At 44.3% G+C, this 18,813-nt stretch overlaps 1 protein-coding gene across 5 annotated transcripts; it reads left to right on the top strand.

Annotated features, from left to right (window-relative positions):
* The first annotated feature begins 3,619 nt into the window (after positions 1-3,619).
* Positions 3,620-16,192, top strand: fgf18a (fibroblast growth factor 18a). Of its 5 annotated transcripts, none has more exons than XM_050043174.1 (5): positions 3,620-3,745; positions 11,456-11,495; positions 11,662-11,842; positions 14,259-14,365; positions 14,504-16,192. In XM_050043174.1, exons 1-5 carry the CDS (start codon positions 3,642-3,644, stop codon positions 14,774-14,776), a joined length of 705 nt encoding a protein of 234 aa, XP_049899131.1. In that variant the 5' UTR covers positions 3,620-3,641; the 3' UTR covers positions 14,777-16,192. The 5 variants fall into 5 exon arrangements, with proteins under 5 accessions (XP_049899131.1, XP_049899133.1, XP_049899132.1 ...); XM_050043176.1 differs by lacking the exon at positions 3,620-3,745 and adding an exon at positions 6,369-7,958 and having other exon boundaries at positions 11,665-11,842; XM_050043175.1 differs by lacking the exon at positions 3,620-3,745 and adding an exon at positions 6,369-7,958.
* Positions 16,193-18,813: the final 2,621 nt, after the last annotated feature.

Here is an 18,813-nt window from a genome sequence, read left to right as displayed (position 1 = left end):
AAGAAACGACAAACAGAGATGAACAAATGGAGACTGAAGAAAGACAAGAAAGGAGGAGAGATTAATGGAGGCGGGGGGGTTGAATGATGGAAAGTGTGTGTGCTGTGTCCTTCTCTCTCTCTCTGTCTTCTGCTCTCCCACTCTGACATGTCAATTCGAAGGTGCTTTATTGGCGTGAGTAATGATGGGAGGTGTTGCCAGGGTAATTACATAGCACATTAAAGGGTTTCATAAACATTACAGTTCCTCCTCTGCCCGGTGGCAAGGCTAAAGGGGCAGGGAGAGGGGAAAAAAACAGAATGAGAGAAATGGACACAGTGAGAGGGAGTAAAAAAGGATGGAAGAGTAAAGGGTGCTAACTGGAGAGGAGGGGGAGGAAGAGAGAAGGGAGTATGTGGATGAGAGGAACAGAAAAGATGACAGGAGTGAAGGTTACCGTGATCATGGATTCCATCGCTGAGCGCCTGAACATGAAACAGGAAGAAAAAAAAAAAAGAAAACAACATGCTGCCGGAGCAGCGTCCAACACAAGCCACAGCTGCAATTCACATCACTATGCATGGAGAGCGCAGGATAACTCTCACTCTCTCTCTCTCACACACACACACACACACACACACACACCCACACCCACATGCACACATGCACACTGCAGTCATGAAACACACATAACTTTATGCATTCCCTTGTTGACGCAATCTTTGCATGCGCTCGTAACCATTCACACTATAGCCGCAAACTCCCCACACTCAGCTGTGCGCAGTCTGTCACTGAGGGTCATGACACTCTCACTCAACCAAACACACACAACCACAAGGACCATAATTAAACAAACATCCATCCAGTCGCTGAGCGTTGCATATTTATGTACAACCTCATTGGTCAAAAGCAATTATCTTCTTCTTCTTCTTCTCAACATCCTCATGGAGCACAATAACATCTCCTGCCAATCAGCGTCAGACAGCGTGCAGTGCCACTCCTGCAGTACATCTCCATCACGCAGGACTTTTTGCGTTTGCCGTTCCCCCTCCCTCGTTGCAGCAACTTATCTTTAGTTTTAATGTCAAATCAAATACTCAGATGGTCCCTGTTGTTGTTGAAATTTGTTTCTGTCCTTGATTTAAGTGGGCCGGGTGGCACATTGGTGCAGTGGTTAGCAATGTTGGGCTGGGGCCCATCTGTGTCAGTTTGCATGTTCTCCTCGTGTCAGCAGGGGTTTTCTCTGGGTTCAGTTCCGAGTTCTCCCACAGTTCAAAGACATGATGGAAAGTCATGTGAGTTGGGTTAACTGGGGACACCAATTCGCCTGTAGTCCATGCCCATACTCAGACAGCCTGCCCAGGGTATACCCCACCTCTTGCCCAATGTCAGCCGGGATAGACTCCAGCACTCCCATGACCCTGAATTGGATAAGTGGTTGCAGATAATTGATGGATGGATAATAGCTGGTTCCTTCATGAGTCTGTCATAAGTTCCTGATGACGCTGATATTTGATACAGGTGCATGAGGATGACTCCTTCCAAGTTTGACATCTTTGTTTTTTACATACCACTTCATCAATGCAAAGTGTCCAAACTTCAACAGGCGGACTTGCCAGATGGCGCAGAGGTGAAGATAAGACAGTCCCACTGCTGGATTGCATATGTTGTTGGATCTGAAGTCAGTACGTTGCACTTGGTTAATCACAGATGTTTTGTATTATGAAATGTTTTGGCAATCCTTGTCCACAACAATGACAACAAACTCCTGAAGCCACTGAATAACTCGCTATGAAGGCAGGTGTAGCCCAAAAAACATGACCACTTGATTCACTTTGCAAAACCAGGCTTTGGCCTAACAATGACAAGCTAGATTACATGAATAATTACCCTGACACGAGTCCAAAGCAGCATCAAACCCTCCAACTTGAAAGTGTCAAAGTAAAGTTATTCCAGTGCTTCAGCTGGGCTATGTATAGAGACAACAGCTGCAATGGATTGTGCGACGGAGGAGAGTAAACGTTCATATTCACTGGATTAATCCTGCTAAGCGAGAGAAGGGAGCAGGCTGTGCACCACCAACATCGCCGCTAATAAAAACAATATTTTGCTTTTCTCTTCATCTCAACCACGGCTCACTATCGCACAAACAGCTCTCCGCTAATTAATTCCTGCTCTTACTTAGTTGCAGCTGTCGATTCTCTCATCTCGCAGACGCGGACAAGTGGCGAACAGGTTCTCATTTCAAAGCCCGGCACACTGTACGCATTCCTTGACTTCGCATGGGCCCCCCTGTCATCAAAGGGCCTTTATTAAGTGTCTCATACATTTACACATTGGGGAACAGTTTAAACTTGGCCCATGATTAACAGAGTAGGGATATCTATCCCAGAAACCGATGTTAGCCTGACATCTCAACATCTGATGTGAAGTTTAAGGCCCATGTCTGCAGGTATTAATCAAAGCCAAAAGCCTATTTCTCCCTCCAGAGATCCCACATATACACAGACCCGCTTCCCCCCTCCCATCCAAACATATATAGCCCATATCTTATAGTCAAAGCTAATTGGACACAATCCACCGCACTTGACACATCTGAAAACTCCAAATCTGTGTGTCACCAGGATGATGGATTGCATTTATACTGTTCAAAGTTTTCACAGTGTCTAACACTTTAGAGCACACCGCGGGGGGATGATATCGCCTGTCTGCCAACTTGTCTTTGACTCCATCCAAACAAAGAATATCTAAACTTGACTCCTCACCCACACAACAACAACTGTCACAATGAGTCAACAACTGGCCCACGGCTCAGAACACTTCGAGCTCTGGGTAAGGTTCCACTCCAGTCACCCATAACACAGAGTCCAGCACACCATGCCTTTCCTCCACGATGACCTTGGGGTCAGGCCAGAATGCCCTCATATAATGAGAGTGCTGTTTGGGGATTTGTTGGACTGTGATAGAGAAAGGGCAAGCACACGCAATGCACCCTGGGTCTTTGTCTGGTTGCTGACGGTATTGACGAGCACTGATCGATGTTAATTGCTAGACAGAATGGCCATATTGACCAGGCTCCCTGGATGAAGAAGCCTGCAGGCCCAGTGAAAGAGAGAGAGAGAGAGATACACAGAGTAAAAGCTGCTGGGCCCAGACCTACAGCAGCTACAGGGCCCCAGACACACACACACACACACACACACACACACACACACACACGGCTCTCATTCACTTTAATGAGTCGAGAGAGGAGCACAAAGGCATAACGTCCATCAATGCCAAGTCTATTCAACACAACAGAGGGTATATGCAAAAAATAAGTGTCCTGGTGTGTGTGCCTTTGTGTGTGTTTATGCACACGTGAGTGCATGCACGTGTGCATTTAGGAATAATGCATGTGGCAAAGTTGGTCCGCGTAAAAGGAGCAAGGATTTTTGAGTGCAGAGAAACGGGAAGGGGACATCCATGTATGTGAGGATGTGTGTGCATACAAGTTTGTGTGTGTGTGTGTGTGTGTCTTAGCTAAGGATCAATAGGCAGGAGCTGCAGAGGCAAAGACATGGGCAATCAATATGCTGGCTGCAAACAGAGGGAGGGACAGAGTGAGCAGATAAAAAACAGCCGGGGAGATTAAAGAGACAGATAGGGAGGACAGAAAATGAATGAGCAAGAGTGATGTGACAGAAGGAGAGAGGGAGAGGAAGAAAAGGTCTGGTTGGTTTACAACCTTTGTTTTCTTTCAAACTTTGTTATTTTGTCAGATAAGGTAGGTGGAATGTCATTTCTGAACCAAAAATGTTGGCACTGTACGTTTCTGCAAAACACAGATTTCTTACATGTGTAGGTTTCAAGATATGTATCATATCAAAGGTTTCTAAAGTGATGTAGTGAGCTGACTGTCATCTGGAGGTGGAGGGGATGGTGGACGGCATGTCACCTGGGCGAGACACCTGCCAAGCTGCAGACCAATGGAGACCACTGTTCAAGACCAACAAGCATTAAAACTGGTTGTAATTTAATGAATAATAGCTGCGTTTCCAGCGGATTTTTAGACACCAAATGTGCGTGTTTTGTAGCGACCTGTCACTGTTTTTCCAGCAGAGATAGTACCATGAAAAGCTGTTGTTTTTAACTGAGACATCACTGCATTTCTTGTCAAGATAGTGGCAAAATGTGATTGTTTTTTACTGACATGTGGTTGCTTTTTCCAGAGGGGCCCCCAAAACTGGGCAGTTTAAGCCAAAACAAGATCTTTTCCCAACCATTACCAACTGGTATTTGTGCCTAAACCTAACCACACGTTAACCACAGCGTTGTTGAATCGTAAAGTTTCAACATATTCGCCACACAATAACGTGCACATGTACTTATCCGTGGTTTGTAGAAACATACAATGCCAACTTTTTTTTTTCTGGCAATTGTGTTGCTCCAAACCCAAGAACTGTTTCTCCATCAAACTCAAAATAAGGAGCAGGCAAAGTCATTTCTAAGACTCGCAGCTACTGCTTTGTTTGGTGAGGAACCAATCACAGTTCTAATTGAGGTATGAACAATGTGTTTTTCCAAGTGTATAATGCATGACTCCAGATGTGAATGGGGCTCCGTTTAATTTTGCGCTTTGTTTTCTTTTTGTATTTCAACCAAAACTTATGTTCATAGTGCTGTGCCAGGTTGTGTCAGAAGAATCTTCCTGTAGCATAAATTTGACAGATTTACAACAGGAGTAAGATTATCTCTGCATCGGGATCCTTTGGGAAAATCTACTACTATCTACAAATCCACAGCTACTGTTAAATCAGGCTTTCGTGCGCAGTGTGTGAACAGAGTTGAGCCCCTCTGTCTGCTTTTTCTTACTCCACCATTGTACCAAGATGTGCTATAGTCCCTGTTCTGAACCCTTCCATCTGGGCTTAAGAGTACCAGACGGGCCTCATTCCTCATCACCAGAATGTGGTTCAAATCCCTCTCCACAACATTTACACTCGTGTCCCTTGCAGCAGTGCGGTGAGCGGCGAAAAAGCACCCAGACACAGGTGCAAAGACAGAGAGAGCCAGTAGTAGGAAAGAAGGCCAGAGGCTTGTCTATGGAGCATGACTGGAAAGGCATTCAACCACAGTACCCCTACCCAGCCCAGCTCAACCCTGTCCAGTTGCAAGTGTGTGTGTGTGTGTGTGTGTGTGTGTGTGTGTGTGATTTGAAAGTACAATGTTGAAAAGAATAAGCCTACACTTGGAGCCAAGATAACTGTCCCTGATGTATGAGGCCAACCCCCTCCCACCTCTATTACACACACACGCACTCACATGCACAAATTTACTCTCTTCCCCCCCTATTCTTTTTCTGTGTGTGTGTGTGTGTGTGTGTGTGTCTGTGTGTGTGTGTGAGTGAATGAAAGGTATGGCAGGAGTGTTGTGTTGGCTTGGCTGACCGTCTGCGGTTGTGCGGCGGTGAGAGGGAGTTTTGGGAGCGCAGAGCGGGCGTTGCTGCCGAAATCCCTGAGAAATGTTCGTTTTGGATCCGTGTCCGTGCTTACATACCGCCCTCCCGACTGTCTCTCATTCTCCGTTTCATTTTTCCCTCTTAAGGTTTAACTTAAAAGTTATGAAATGGGGAGTCAAAATACATCACTTGAAAGCGCGGCGGCTCTGAAGGTTGTGTGTGTGAGAGTGTGTGCATGTGTGTGTGAGTGCACTGCCCTCCACCCTCTCATCCTGAGTCCGGGGCCACTGAGGCTGCAGGGGTGAGGTTATCTTCGGGGGAGATAGTGGAGGGCAAGAAGTGCGCTCGGTTTTAAGACAGATGTTCACTTGACTGAGACAGGTGTCTTTGTTTTGTGGAGATCTTTAAAAGATAACACAGAAAAAAGTTTTTGCTTCTTTCTCTTTCTGTCACATTCATTTACTTTAAAATCCTATTTCCTGGACACAAATGAAATCCTCCTGACACCATGACATCATTCAAATTGTTTCCAATGAATTTGCTTGTTTCAGGAATTCCCACAAACAAACATCATTTGAAACAAGACAGAATAACATAATAGCCCAAAAGAAAATGGCCTGATGTGTAAAAATGACAGAAACAAGTTGCTTTGATGTAAACAAGTAAAATTATCTCACCTCGTTAGCAGATGTTTTTCACATAGAACAGAACACTTGTTAAAATTTATATTTTTGCAGTGTAAGTTGGGTCGGCATCGCATAGCGACTGACTAATCCCATTTTGATCCAATAAGTGTGCATGTGCGTGTGTGTGAGGCAGAGAGAGAGAAGGAGAGGGGAGAGAGAGAGAGGTGGGAGGGAGTGAGGAGAGGAGAGGAGGGAGGGAGGATTGATCCGCGTCTGTTAAAATCTTGTTCTGGTTTTTCTTGGAGTGAGGTCTGTGCCTGCCGACGCGCCTCTCCTGTGCAGCCCCCCTCAAGAAGAGCTTTTTATGGAAGGGAACCTTGGAATTTTTGAAAGGGAGAAGGATCTGCATAATACCAGTGAAGTGGATAAAAAACGCACGGCTGGGCTCTTTTTGCGTTCTCTCTTGCGTTTTCTGCTCTGGTGTCTGAATGAAACAGGGAGGCAAATATAAGGGGAAGGGGCACGGTGCAGGTTCTGGACTGGGAGTCGATCTGTCAGTGTGATTTTTTGGGTAAACACGTCTCCAGTGCGCCCGTTTTAACTTTTATTTCTTCAGAAACTGGTGAGCTCGACTCCTCTCCTCTTGCACGGCGGAGTTCGTTTTTCTCGGAACGAGGAGACTTTCGTGTTTTTCCCCCCTCTGAGAAACTGCTTAAACTTTCTACGTTTAAAAAAATAAATAAAAAGATCGGATTGCATTTTCCCCCTTCAAACATTTTGGAGGTGATGTCATCGTGCTGTGTTTTGGCTGGTATTGTGTCGAGAGGGCGCAGGGAGGACTGCTGCAGCCAGGCGGTAACCAGCGGCTGAGGCAAGCGGGGAAGTCCGGAAAATCAGGTGCAAAGTGCGGCTGTCATTTCCTCGCGGTGTCGCGGGTGGCTGAGTCCGCCACCCAGTCACAGCTGTTCCCATCCTCTCCAGCCACCCCTCCCTCCCTCGTCTTTCTCTCCCCTTTATTATCCCCTCCCATTTTCATTCACCACTCTCCATATACCCCTCTGAGCTGGACCGCTCCGGGACCTTATCGCCCTCTTTGTCGGACACTGTTGGTCGGTGTCACCTGAGCCACAGACCCGTTGAGCCAGCGTGGGGGCGCAGTCATGACCGAGGCAGCCCTGCATTACCCTGCGCCCGCAGAGCCCCCGTCTCCAGCTCGCCATTTGCTCCATCAGCCAGCCCAGGTAGCCCACCTCCAACAGCTCCTGACCCTGCTCTGCTGGGACTAAACCTGCCTGCTACTCCTGTCTGTACCGGAACAAACACTCCACCACTTTCTTTTATCATCTCACCGACTACAGAATTCATTTTGGTGACCAGAAGCTTTCTGTTGCGCTGAAACGTTACGCATTGGATTACGCAGAAGATTACGCACGCACCGCATCTGTCCACAGGGCTGAGCATCACTCTAAGGGTCAACAAGGTCGATTGGAGTTGGTTATCTGTGACGCGTGAGCGCGCTTTCACCTGTTCCTCTCCTTGTCGGGGACGCGCAGCCTTTAAAACCCTAACCTTCCCCCTTTGCTCCCCCGCCCATCCGTCTCTCCACCGGTCTGGACAGCTGTTAGAGGTTGCCCGGCGGTCACAGTGGCACAGTTACCCCAGCCTCACACCCCACATTGCCCGCGCCCGCACATTTACCCACGCCGGGAGAACCGGGGCACGCCGCCGCCGATGCCAACGGGAGTGTCCGCTGACTCTTTGACTCTGCACAACATCCAGCGGATTCAAAACACAGAGGGGAACTCTCCGGACTGTCGGACTGGCTCAGACCGAGCGAGGAGACTGTCTCTGGGACACGTTCCATAGTGGAGGGGGGAAGCAATGTGGCCCCTTCTTTCCACGCTGACCGTCTTGTAAGTCACTTTTATCACTTATCATATAAAAATCTTGTTTATCAGCTCAGGTCTTATCTCTGTCTTCGGTTGTTTAAACTAGTTTCGTGACAGGCCTATAGCTACAGATGAAGATGATGGAGAGGAAGGTTGCAGTGTCTAACGATTACATCACTCCTCATCAGTCCCCATAGAAAACATGCCACGGAAGGCCCTGTTTTGATTGGCTGACAGTTCAGGGTCACTGGGTCAGAGTCAGGGCCCTGTTACTCATAAAACCTGCCATAAACATCTCCATCACCATCTGCACTTACTTCAGGGATGGCCAAGCTGGCTTAGGAAAGGCCATTTTCCCATCGCCAAGAAAATACTTTTTTTCCCCTATTGAAAATATTTCAGAAGTTGAGTCAAATAACACCGGCTTTATCTAGTGGGATAGGAAAATGATAAAGTGCCAAGAGCAAATCTAAGGGAGGAGGATACAGACTCAGGGGGCTTGAGTTTGCCCATTTGAGGTGTGTCTTGTTAAAAGCCAAGGGATTTATTTTTCTTTCTTTGTGTCGGCTGTACTTCTCCCAGATGGCAGTCATCTCCAGATACTTCTCATTCCTCACACAACCTGGACAGGGTGTGTGCTGCTGCTGCTGCTGCTGGTGTCTGCCTGACTTTCTCTCTCTTCGTCTGTGTCTCCCTCACACTCTCTCCACTTACCCACCTAACTGCCTACATCTGTCTTCCTGTCTTGCCTATACCCCGTTTTTCCACAGATACTTGCTCAGATAAAAAGTATGAATTAATAACTGATGAATGATGGCGCCCCTGGCAGTATCTGAGGAAGAGCAGTCTCACTGTTTAGTCTGCTGGTTTTAGTTTAGGTCTTTCAGAGCCAATCATCTTTCCATTCATTTCCTTCTTGCCTATCAGTGTTACCACAGCCACTTCATTTCATCCGTGTTGTTTTACCAGCGTGATCTTACTGAACGTCTTCAGCCAGCGAGAAAAGCCAAGGGCCTTTTGCCACAACAACCTGTTAACTGCTCTTCTCATAAAGCCGCAGCTCCATGTTGAGGCCCTGTGCTTCCCTAACCATTGCTCCACCATGGGCCCTATTACTGCTGATACCACTCACACGCCCACTAGCCTAACCACTATTCTTCACCGAGGCCCGCTGCTGAACATCTGAAACTCTTGCACCATGCCGAAGCCCACTGCTCCAGTGTTGGCCTACCACGCTAACCACTGCTACACACAGCTGAAACCGCCGCTCTGTGCTGAGTCCCACCAGGCCGACCGCTCTCACTCCACGCTGCTGCCCAGTCCTCGGTGCTGAGGCCTGCTAGTCTAACCGCAGCCTCCATATGGTAGATCTGCTGGGACGCAGGTTTATGATGTCAGACCTTTGCTTGTTTTGGCAGCCGGCCAAGGCGCACCGGGCTTTCCCTCTCTCCATACCTCCTTCTGTCTTTACTCTCCCCAACTTTTACTCGGCGCTCTCTTATTCTCTCGTTTTCACATCCCTCCCCCACCCCCGGCTGCTCCTGTCTCCCTCTTTCCTCTCTCCTTCTCTTTCTCTCTGTGGCTGGCATAATATGGAGTGTCTGTGGTTTTTGTGGGAGCGGGGGAATCCAGTGCCGAGGCACTTTTCCTGCAGTGTCCTCGGCGGCAGTGCAGCCGTGGTGTTTTAACAGCTGAGAGTCCTCACAATGCACAGGCGCTCAGGTTTTTTCGGCTGCGCAGGCAAAATGTGAGGGCCAACACTCTATTGCATTGCCCAGGATATCTGCATCTATTAGAACGAGTCAGGGGCCAAAACACCAGCTATGGGAAAGAAATGTTGAGAAAGAGAAACGAGATGAGAAAGAGTGGGGATGAGAGAAAGCAAGCATATGTACATATATGTGTATGTTAGTCAGGAGGCAATGACATGTGTTACGATTTGCACGAGTTAACCCCCCCTTCTTTCATTCCCATTATTTATCTTTTTGTCTACTTCTCACGCCAGACCACACTCTGTGGTTACACTACTGTCTCTCATTTTGCCACTTTTTCTCCTCCTTCCTTCAAGATGTAACCTTGGTTCTTTTTCACCGTCTCCTTCTCACATCTGTGCATCTTCCTTCTGATTTTATCTCTCACCTCTCTTATTATCTGTCAGCCTTCTCTTGCTTCATCTCCCCTTTATTTATTCTTACATCACCTTCCCTCTCCCTATCCCTTTGTGTACCTCTCAGTCTCCCTCTCTCTCTCCTCCTCGCTATCTCCCTCTCTCAGCAGCGCGTATGTCTTTGCTTTGGCCCAGCTGTCAGCTGCCTGCTCCTCCTGTACACACACATCCACCCTGCACACATCTGCACATCTGTGTGCATGCCCATGACAGTGTGGAGGAGTCACCCTGCTAACCCCAAACATAAAGGAAGAAGGGAGGCAGGGAACGATAGGAGAAAGGTAGAGTGGACAGAGACAGGGAGGGAGAGATAAGGTAGAAAAGAGATAGGGAGGACAACAAGTCAGAGAGAAAGAGTGGAGCACAGAGAGACGGAGAGAGAAAAGGCATGCAGAGAGATAGCAGACGATGAGGTGGGGAAAGACAGAATTCGTAGAATTGCTTTTCAGCCCACACACTTGGTTCTGAACTTCATCATGTCTTCAGCCACTAATTCAGAACAGTTCAAGGACTGCCAGAGTAGTTTTTGCGCAACACAATCACTCCCTTACTAAAGCTGTGAATAACATTTGATACATTCAAGGTCAAGGTCTAAACTTTAATTAAGGAATGTGATAAAGTGAGACAAATTTTAATTGTAACTATAACCAGCTGTCTCAATCACAGATGTCTCTGAAAGTCCACATCAGAGGAACAAGTAATAAGAAATAATGCATAAAAGTTATTTTTCAAAAGAACAATGCACATTAATTCTGCATGCTACGTCACCACGGTTACTCCGTACCAATTGATTCCTCCATTAATCATCTTTCCACAGCTCATGTTCTCACTTATTCATAGCATCTCTAAATGTAACCACAGTCCACCGCTCTCCAAAGCCACATCACAGCGGAGTGTACACCTGTAGTCCAGCCCAGCTGTCTACATACACAGAGCAGCCAAATAAGCCAGCCCAGTCCCTTAGATGTCCAAACCAAAACATGTTCTAGTTGTCTCGGCATGTTTGCCATTTCGCCACGGTCCAATCAGGTCATTTGGAGGCCAGATTTTGGTGTGGCGAAAGTCAGGAACGGGTCAGAAAGTGGGTTTGGACAGAAGGCTGGTAGCGTTACGATAAACAGTGCTCTGGGTGTTGTCTGTCTGCCGATGCCTGGACATCTGCCTGTCTGTATGTCATGTCCCCGTGCCAGCCACACACCCAGCAGTGTGAGTAATCACCCAATAAGGAAAAGACATGTTGAACAGAAAGAACGGCAGAGAAGAAAGAGATGGAAATCATGGTGTCACGCATGACTCTTCCAACATTCAATGTTGCTTACATATTTCTGAACTCATCTGTTTCTACTTTTTCCAGATGTATCCAGATGTTGCTGGTGATGTGCAATCCATTACAGGTAAGAGTCTGCATGCATGTCAGAGAGTGGCCATACATTATAAAAGACAACTTGTATATTGGTAGTATGTGCAGTTTTTCAACCCTGTTCATGACTCTATAAATGTATGTGTGTGCCAACTTCTGGGTGTGTGTCTGCCTCTGTGCGTATGTGTGTGTGAATCCAGCAGGTACTTGGTGTGGATGGGGTCAACTTCAGTGTGCATGTGGAGAACCAGACGCAGGTGCGAGACACCATGAGTCGGCGACACCACCGGGTCTACCAGCTCTACAGCCGCACCAGCGGCAAACACGTCCAGGTGCTGGGACGCAGAATCAGCGCTCGAGGAGAAGATGGAGACAAATTTGGTAAGACACACACACACAGGCACACACTCTGGTACATGTGAATGTATGCACAGTTAGATGCTTCCCTGCACACACATGCACACTCACACTGACTAACGGCTGCAAGTACAAAGACTTGAAGGTTGACCAAGTGCATGCATGAATGGATACAGAATGCAACTGTGCAGGCACACTCACAAAAGCACACACACATGCCTCCCCAGGCTTTGGCAGAGGGGCAGTGGAGCTTGTCTTGGGAGTACAAAGACCTCATCGACTGGCTGCTGACTCAATGATTCACAAGAGAGCAAAAGAAAGAGAGAGAGAGAAAGAGGAGAGAAGGTGTTAGTGAAAAAAGTGAGTTAGCGGGAGAAGCCTGGCAGGTAGAGTGTCGGACCGAGTGTTAGAAACTCATCTCCGTCATCGATCCCTCCATTGATTTCTCATCCTCCCTGTTGTCTCCTCTGGATTTAAAACAGCAGGCTTCCTCTCCCCCCCTCCATCCTCCAACACTCCCTCTGTCCATCCCCCACTCCCTCCTCCTCTCCACCTTTCTCCGTCTGTAATGATGTCGAACCCATTCTTAAACCACACACAGAATCAATGAGCAGAAGAAAGCCAGAAAGCAAGAGTTCATATTTCTGTATGTGCTTCAGCAGTGGCTCACATTGCACACCCCGTCGATTCACAAACATGTCAGGTCGCTCACACGCCACTTCAAGCCATAGGTGGGACCCTCCTAAGCCGAACAATCCACCCAAAACTGACCCACTACGGCGATGAGGTATTACACAAGGGAACCAAGAGCAGAGAGAGAAGAAATAAAGCAAAGAAGGGGCGGGAGCATGAAGGTATAAACATGAAGCAAAAGAGCAGAAGGGAGACGAGAGGAGAGTTGGGGGAAGAGAGAGGAAGAGGGCAAGAGGGAGGGAGGTATTGATTTCTCTTGACCCCTTTGTTGACTAAGGTCATGTAGGAACCATTTTAGGGATTTATTTTTAAACAGGCAAAAGTGCTCTCTGAAGATGTGTACTTGGTGAAGCGGTATTGCCTGGAAGGATGAACATGCATGCACCTGCACACACACAGATACACAGATGTGCATGCGCACGCGCACTCACCTTAAAACAACAGTATCGCAGACACTCAGTCTGAGTGTTCTCCCGCTCCTCCCAGCCCTCCGTGCTCTGTCTACTCTTGGCTGTTATCTTTTTTACGAGGCCCATTTGTGGTCAGCGGCCTCACATCCATGTGTGTGACCGGGCTTATCTGACAACCATCTGTCCAGCCAGAGACATTTACATCGGCCTGTGATTTATCAGCAGGTTTAATAGCAGCTATGAATCCTGAAACTGTGATTTAATGTGAATGCCTTATCTGGTTATAAAAACACAAATCTGATTTAATGCTGGCTGGTAATCTTTGCAATTAGTGTCACACTACTTGGCTGTGGGCTTGTTTGTGTAAGCTTGAATGTTGTTCTTTGCTTTGGCAAATAATCCTGGACAACATGAAACAAAGTGAGCTCTAAATCTGGGTTAGCTTTATCTTCCTTCCTCTAATATTTGTGTGATACAAACTAATTACGGATGTCAGTTTCGGTTAATTTTGCTTTCAATAGCCTGACACCCATTGACCAGTGACTAACTTTTAATAAAAATAATAAATAAATAAAAAAAAGCAAACTGAAGTGAGATATAAGAGACCTTTCTTTTAGTCTGGCACTCAATTAACTCAGTCAGTTTAGCACCACATTTCAAAGCGCTATCCATTTAGAGTTAATCAAATATAATGCTTTGGGTTGTAAATCTCTTGCCATTTAATATCTGTTGGCTTTGCTAACAGACAGGTTAGCTCGCTGCAATAAGATGTGGAAACATATAGTGCCCATTGCCCACCCTCTCGCCTGCCTTGGCTGCTCTCTACTGTGCACCCGGGTTAGGTGGGAGCTAGCTGGCAGCACCACTCATTCGCTATTATTGCTTGTAATGCTGCCCGGCGGCAGGACAGCAGCTTTACTTTGAGCCACTAAACCCCTTTAGCATTGTTAGCTTCACCGCAGTGCTGACACTTCCAACGTTACTAACAGTGGGAGTTTGTGGCTCAAAACTGAGCTGCTTAATGATCAGGGCGACCTGGGGGGAGACTGAGGGTTGGGACAGTGTTTCCAAAGCGATGGCATAAAGTCGAGATGGCATTACCAGCAGAAATCACCACAAGTTGCACCGCTAGCTAGCTCCCACCAGGACTGGGTGATTTATAGTCTGACAAGCATATAACTGCTCAAAAATATTCTCTGCAGCTAACCTATTAACAGTTAACAATTGACATCCCTTAACCTAATAAACCTGTGAAGTGCTGCAAACACAACGAAGTGTTTCTTTGCATTGCCTGCGGCTCTAATGTCTGTCTGTCCCTCTGTCTGTCCCTTCACAAGCCCAGCTCGTAGTGGAGGCCGATACCTTTGGCAGCCAGGTGAGAATCCGGGGCAAAGAAACCAATTTCTACCTTTGCATGAACCGTCGTGGCAAGCTGGTAGGAAAGGTGAGACTTCTTTCTTTTAGAGATGTGTTTATCAAAAATCAAATTATCTTTCAGTTTCCTGACCAGCCTCTTTTTGTTTCTCCCAATGTGTGTGTGTGTGTGTGTGTGCGGGTACCTGTGGTTTCTCTGCTCTCTCAGAAGGCCAGTAATCGAAGCGATGACTGCGTCTTTGTGGAAAAGGTTCTGGAAAACCACTACACAGCTCTGATGTCAGCACGCTACACAGGCTGGTACGTGGGCTTCACTAAAAGAGGCCGTCCTCGCCGCGGGCCCCACACGCTCCCCAACCAGCAGGACGTACACTTCATGAAGCGCTTCCCGCCTGGGGAGCAGCCCGACCTCACCACCCCCTTTCGCTTCACCACCGTCAGCAAGCGGGGAAAGCGGGTGCGCGCTACTGGGCCCCGCTAGTAGTGGCTAACGCTAGCACCCACTGTCTTGTCGTCCAAAGCCTTGACCTGAGCCTGCCAATGGCTAACCCAGTCATCTCCTCTGTCGCACACGACTGAACACCTCCCTTTGTTGGGACAAACATTGACCAGAAACTTGATGAATCATTCATGGGGTTTAGCTTTACACCTACTAATTTGCCACTACAGCCCCTAGTTAGTGATCATTCCTCTCAAATTTAGTTCCCTTACTGGACCAACTGGATCATTACTGGTCCATTGCTGGAAGCTCTATGGACCTGATCTGCTTCTCTTCATAGGCCAGAAATACTGAGAGGGAACCTGAAGGGCAGCCAGAGTCCCAAGCTCTACAAAGGCCTTTATTCCACAACCACAAAAACCACAAGGCCTTCATGTCTCCTGTTCTGGACTCACTGGACAACGTCAAGTATGGGATTACAACTGGACCATACAGAGAGAGGACAAGGGCGGGAAAGACTGACTGAACAAGGGAGTGGGTGCTTAGCCTACGGATAAAGGGAAAAGAGGAAGGAGAGGACAGGAAAACGGCATAGTGGACAAAGGGATAGAGAAATCTGCACAGATCAAATGGACCAATAATGGACTGTTGACATGTGACGCACTTATTTGTCTCACTGCTAAATTGGTGGGTACCTGTGAGACTGTCGGATGAATGGATGACAAAAGGATGAATGAGGGAATGATCGAGTGAGTGATGTACTGAATAAACGCATGTTTGTAAGAACAGGAAGACGAGGAAATGTATGTAAGTGTGTGTGTGTGTGTGTGTGTGTGTGTGTGTGTATGAGTGAGTGCACCAACAACCAAGAGTGAAGCTGGATCACAAGGGACTCTGGAAAGGGACCATTCAGTCCCTGCATGAACCCGTGACAACTCACCGCAGGGACTGAAGCTTTAGGAACTGGAATGTATAAAAACCAAGCTGCACCAAAAACAGCCAGCCAACCAAACCAACGACCGACCAAAGACAACTGGAGACCTTCTTCATGACTCCTCCACACGCCCTGCCCCCCCCCCCAGAGGACACTATACCCTCTGCTTATAGGTGCAGAGGGTGCTGAGCGCAGGGGCGAGCACGGCGGGAGGGTGCCTTGTCTATTAGCATTGCTATAGAAACGACCCAGGGGATGATGCTCCCGTGCGATACCGTGGATACAGAATGCTGCTACCAGGACATTCAGTGGAACAAACCAAAGTCTCATGCATACACACAGGAGAAAAAATATTAAAGGGAACAATTTATTGAAAGTTATATATATTATATATATAAAAGAAGACAGAAACCCTAAATAAGCAATCTTACTATGATGGTTATTATAATTATTACGATAAAATTATTTCATTTATTTATTTCAGCTCTGTGTGCAGCAGTCTTTCTCGACTCAGTAAACCTTACAGAAACATTTCCTGTGTCTCCTAGCCTCTTTAAACTGCTTCTTCACATGCTCTCTTTTCTGTCACAGGATATATCTTAGGAAGAGATTCAAGTTCACCCAGGCTCCAGATGTGGTCAGCTGGCTTTAATGCACAGTTAGTTGATCGACAAAAAAATAATTGGCAACTATTTTGATAAATAATAATAGCTTAACTCATGTATCAAGCAAAAAAGCCCAACATTTGCTTGTTCCAGCCACTGCACTGTAGGGGTTTGATGGTTTTGTCTGTTTTATATCATTCTAAATTGAACATCTTTGGGGTTTGGACAAGCAATCTGAAGAACTTTCCTTTAGCTCACAGTAATTGTGATATGCAGAAGGTTTGGGCCATATAATGACCTATACCATGATCACAGAGGATGCCTCACTGTTCATACCAAGGTGTCTGTCCCTTTAATATATCTGGTTGTATTAGACCAGGCGTTATCAAAGTTTTGATCACTGGGTGCCAATTTAGTAAGCCAACATATGATTGAGGGCCACATAGAAAAAATACACTAATGAAGCTAACAGCACTACGATTGATACATACTATACTATGACTTTTTACATATTTGTTATGGCAAACTATACTATGACATTTTTTTTATGCATAATATATTTTGACTTTTTATATATATTTTTAGCATACTATACTATGATATTTTTAAATATTTTTATGACAGATTCTGCTATGATATTTTCATGACATACTATACTATGACTTTTTTATGACAGGCTACATTATGACTTTTAATATATTTTTATGGAACACTGTACTGTCACTTTTTTATGGTATGCTACACTGACTTTTTACATATCTTTATGGCATACTACACTATGACTTTTTAATATATTTCTATAACATGGTATAGTATGACTTTTTATATTTATTATAACATACTATACATTGTTACTTTTAAATATTTTCGTGACATAGTATACTATAACTTTTTAACTGTATCTTATCACATACTATACTATGATTTTTATATATATATTTATGGCATACTATAGTATGACTTTTTATATTTGTTATAACATACTATACTTTATTATTTTTATTTTATTATCTTTATTAGTTTTATGACAGTTTGATGTCATACTATACTAAGACTTTTAATATATTTTATGACATACTATACTATGACATTTTTATCAGTTATTTATGACATACTATATTATGACTGTTTTAATCACATTTTTATGACATACTATACTATGACTTTTTTTTTATCACATTTTGATGACATACTACAGTATATTTCTTCATCCCAATTTTTTGACACACTAGACTATGACATTTTTAATCAGATGTTTATGACATACTATATTATGAATTTTTTATATCATATTTTTAAGACATACTATAGTATGACACTTTTATCATATGTTTGTGACATACTATACTATGATATGTTTTAATCATATTTTTATCTATACTATGACTTTATTATCATATATTTATGACATGCTGTACTATTACTTTTTTATCGTATTTTTATGACATACTATACTGTGACTTTTTTCACATTTTTATAACATACTATACTATGACTTTTTATAGCATTTTTATGACATACTATACTATGACTTTTTATAGCATTTTTATGACATACTATACTTTAACTTTTTATACCATTTTTATGACATACTATACTATGACTTTTTATAGCATTTTTATGACATACTATACTATGACTTTTTATAGCATTTTTATAACATACTATACTATAACGTTTTATAGCATTTTTATAACATACTATACTATGACTTTTTTCACATTTTATAACATACTATACTATAACTTTTTATAGCATTTTTATGACATACTATACTATGACTTTTTTCACATTTTTATAACATACTATACGATGACTTTTTGATCACAATTTTTATAACATACTATACGATGACTTTTTGATCACAATTTTATGACATACTATACTATGACTTTTTATAGCATTTTTATGAATAACCACACTATGACTTTTTATCTGATTTTTTGACATACTATACTATGACCTTTTTCACATTTTTATGACATACTATACTGTGACTTTTTATAGCATTTTTATGACATACTATACTATGACTTTTTTCACATTTTTATAACATACTATACAATGACTTTTTGATCACAATTTTATGACATACTATACTATGACTTTTTATAGCATTTTTATGACATACTATACTATGACTTTTTGATCACAATTTTATGACATAGTATACTATGACTTTTTATAGCATTTTTATAACATACTATACTATAACGTTTTATAGCATTTTTATGACATACTATACTATGACTTTTTTCACATTTTATAACATACTATACTATGACTTTTTATAGCATTTTTATGACATACTATACTATGACCTTTTTTTTATCATATTTTTTATGATATACTATAGTATGACTTTTTGGTCACATTTTGATGACATTCTATTCTATGACTTTTTTCGATCACATTTTGATGACATACTATACTATGATATTTTTTTGCTCAAAATTTTTTGACATATTATACTATGACTTTTCTTTATCATATTTTTTATGATATACTCTAGGATAATTTTTTGATCACATTTTGATGAC

This window comes from Epinephelus moara, chromosome 4 (genome assembly GCF_006386435.1).
Source record: "Epinephelus moara isolate mb chromosome 4, YSFRI_EMoa_1.0, whole genome shotgun sequence".
NCBI classification, from domain to species: domain Eukaryota; kingdom Metazoa; phylum Chordata; class Actinopteri; order Perciformes; family Serranidae; genus Epinephelus; species Epinephelus moara.
Note: the sequence above shows the minus strand (reverse complement) of the source record. Positions and strands in the feature narration are given on the sequence as shown.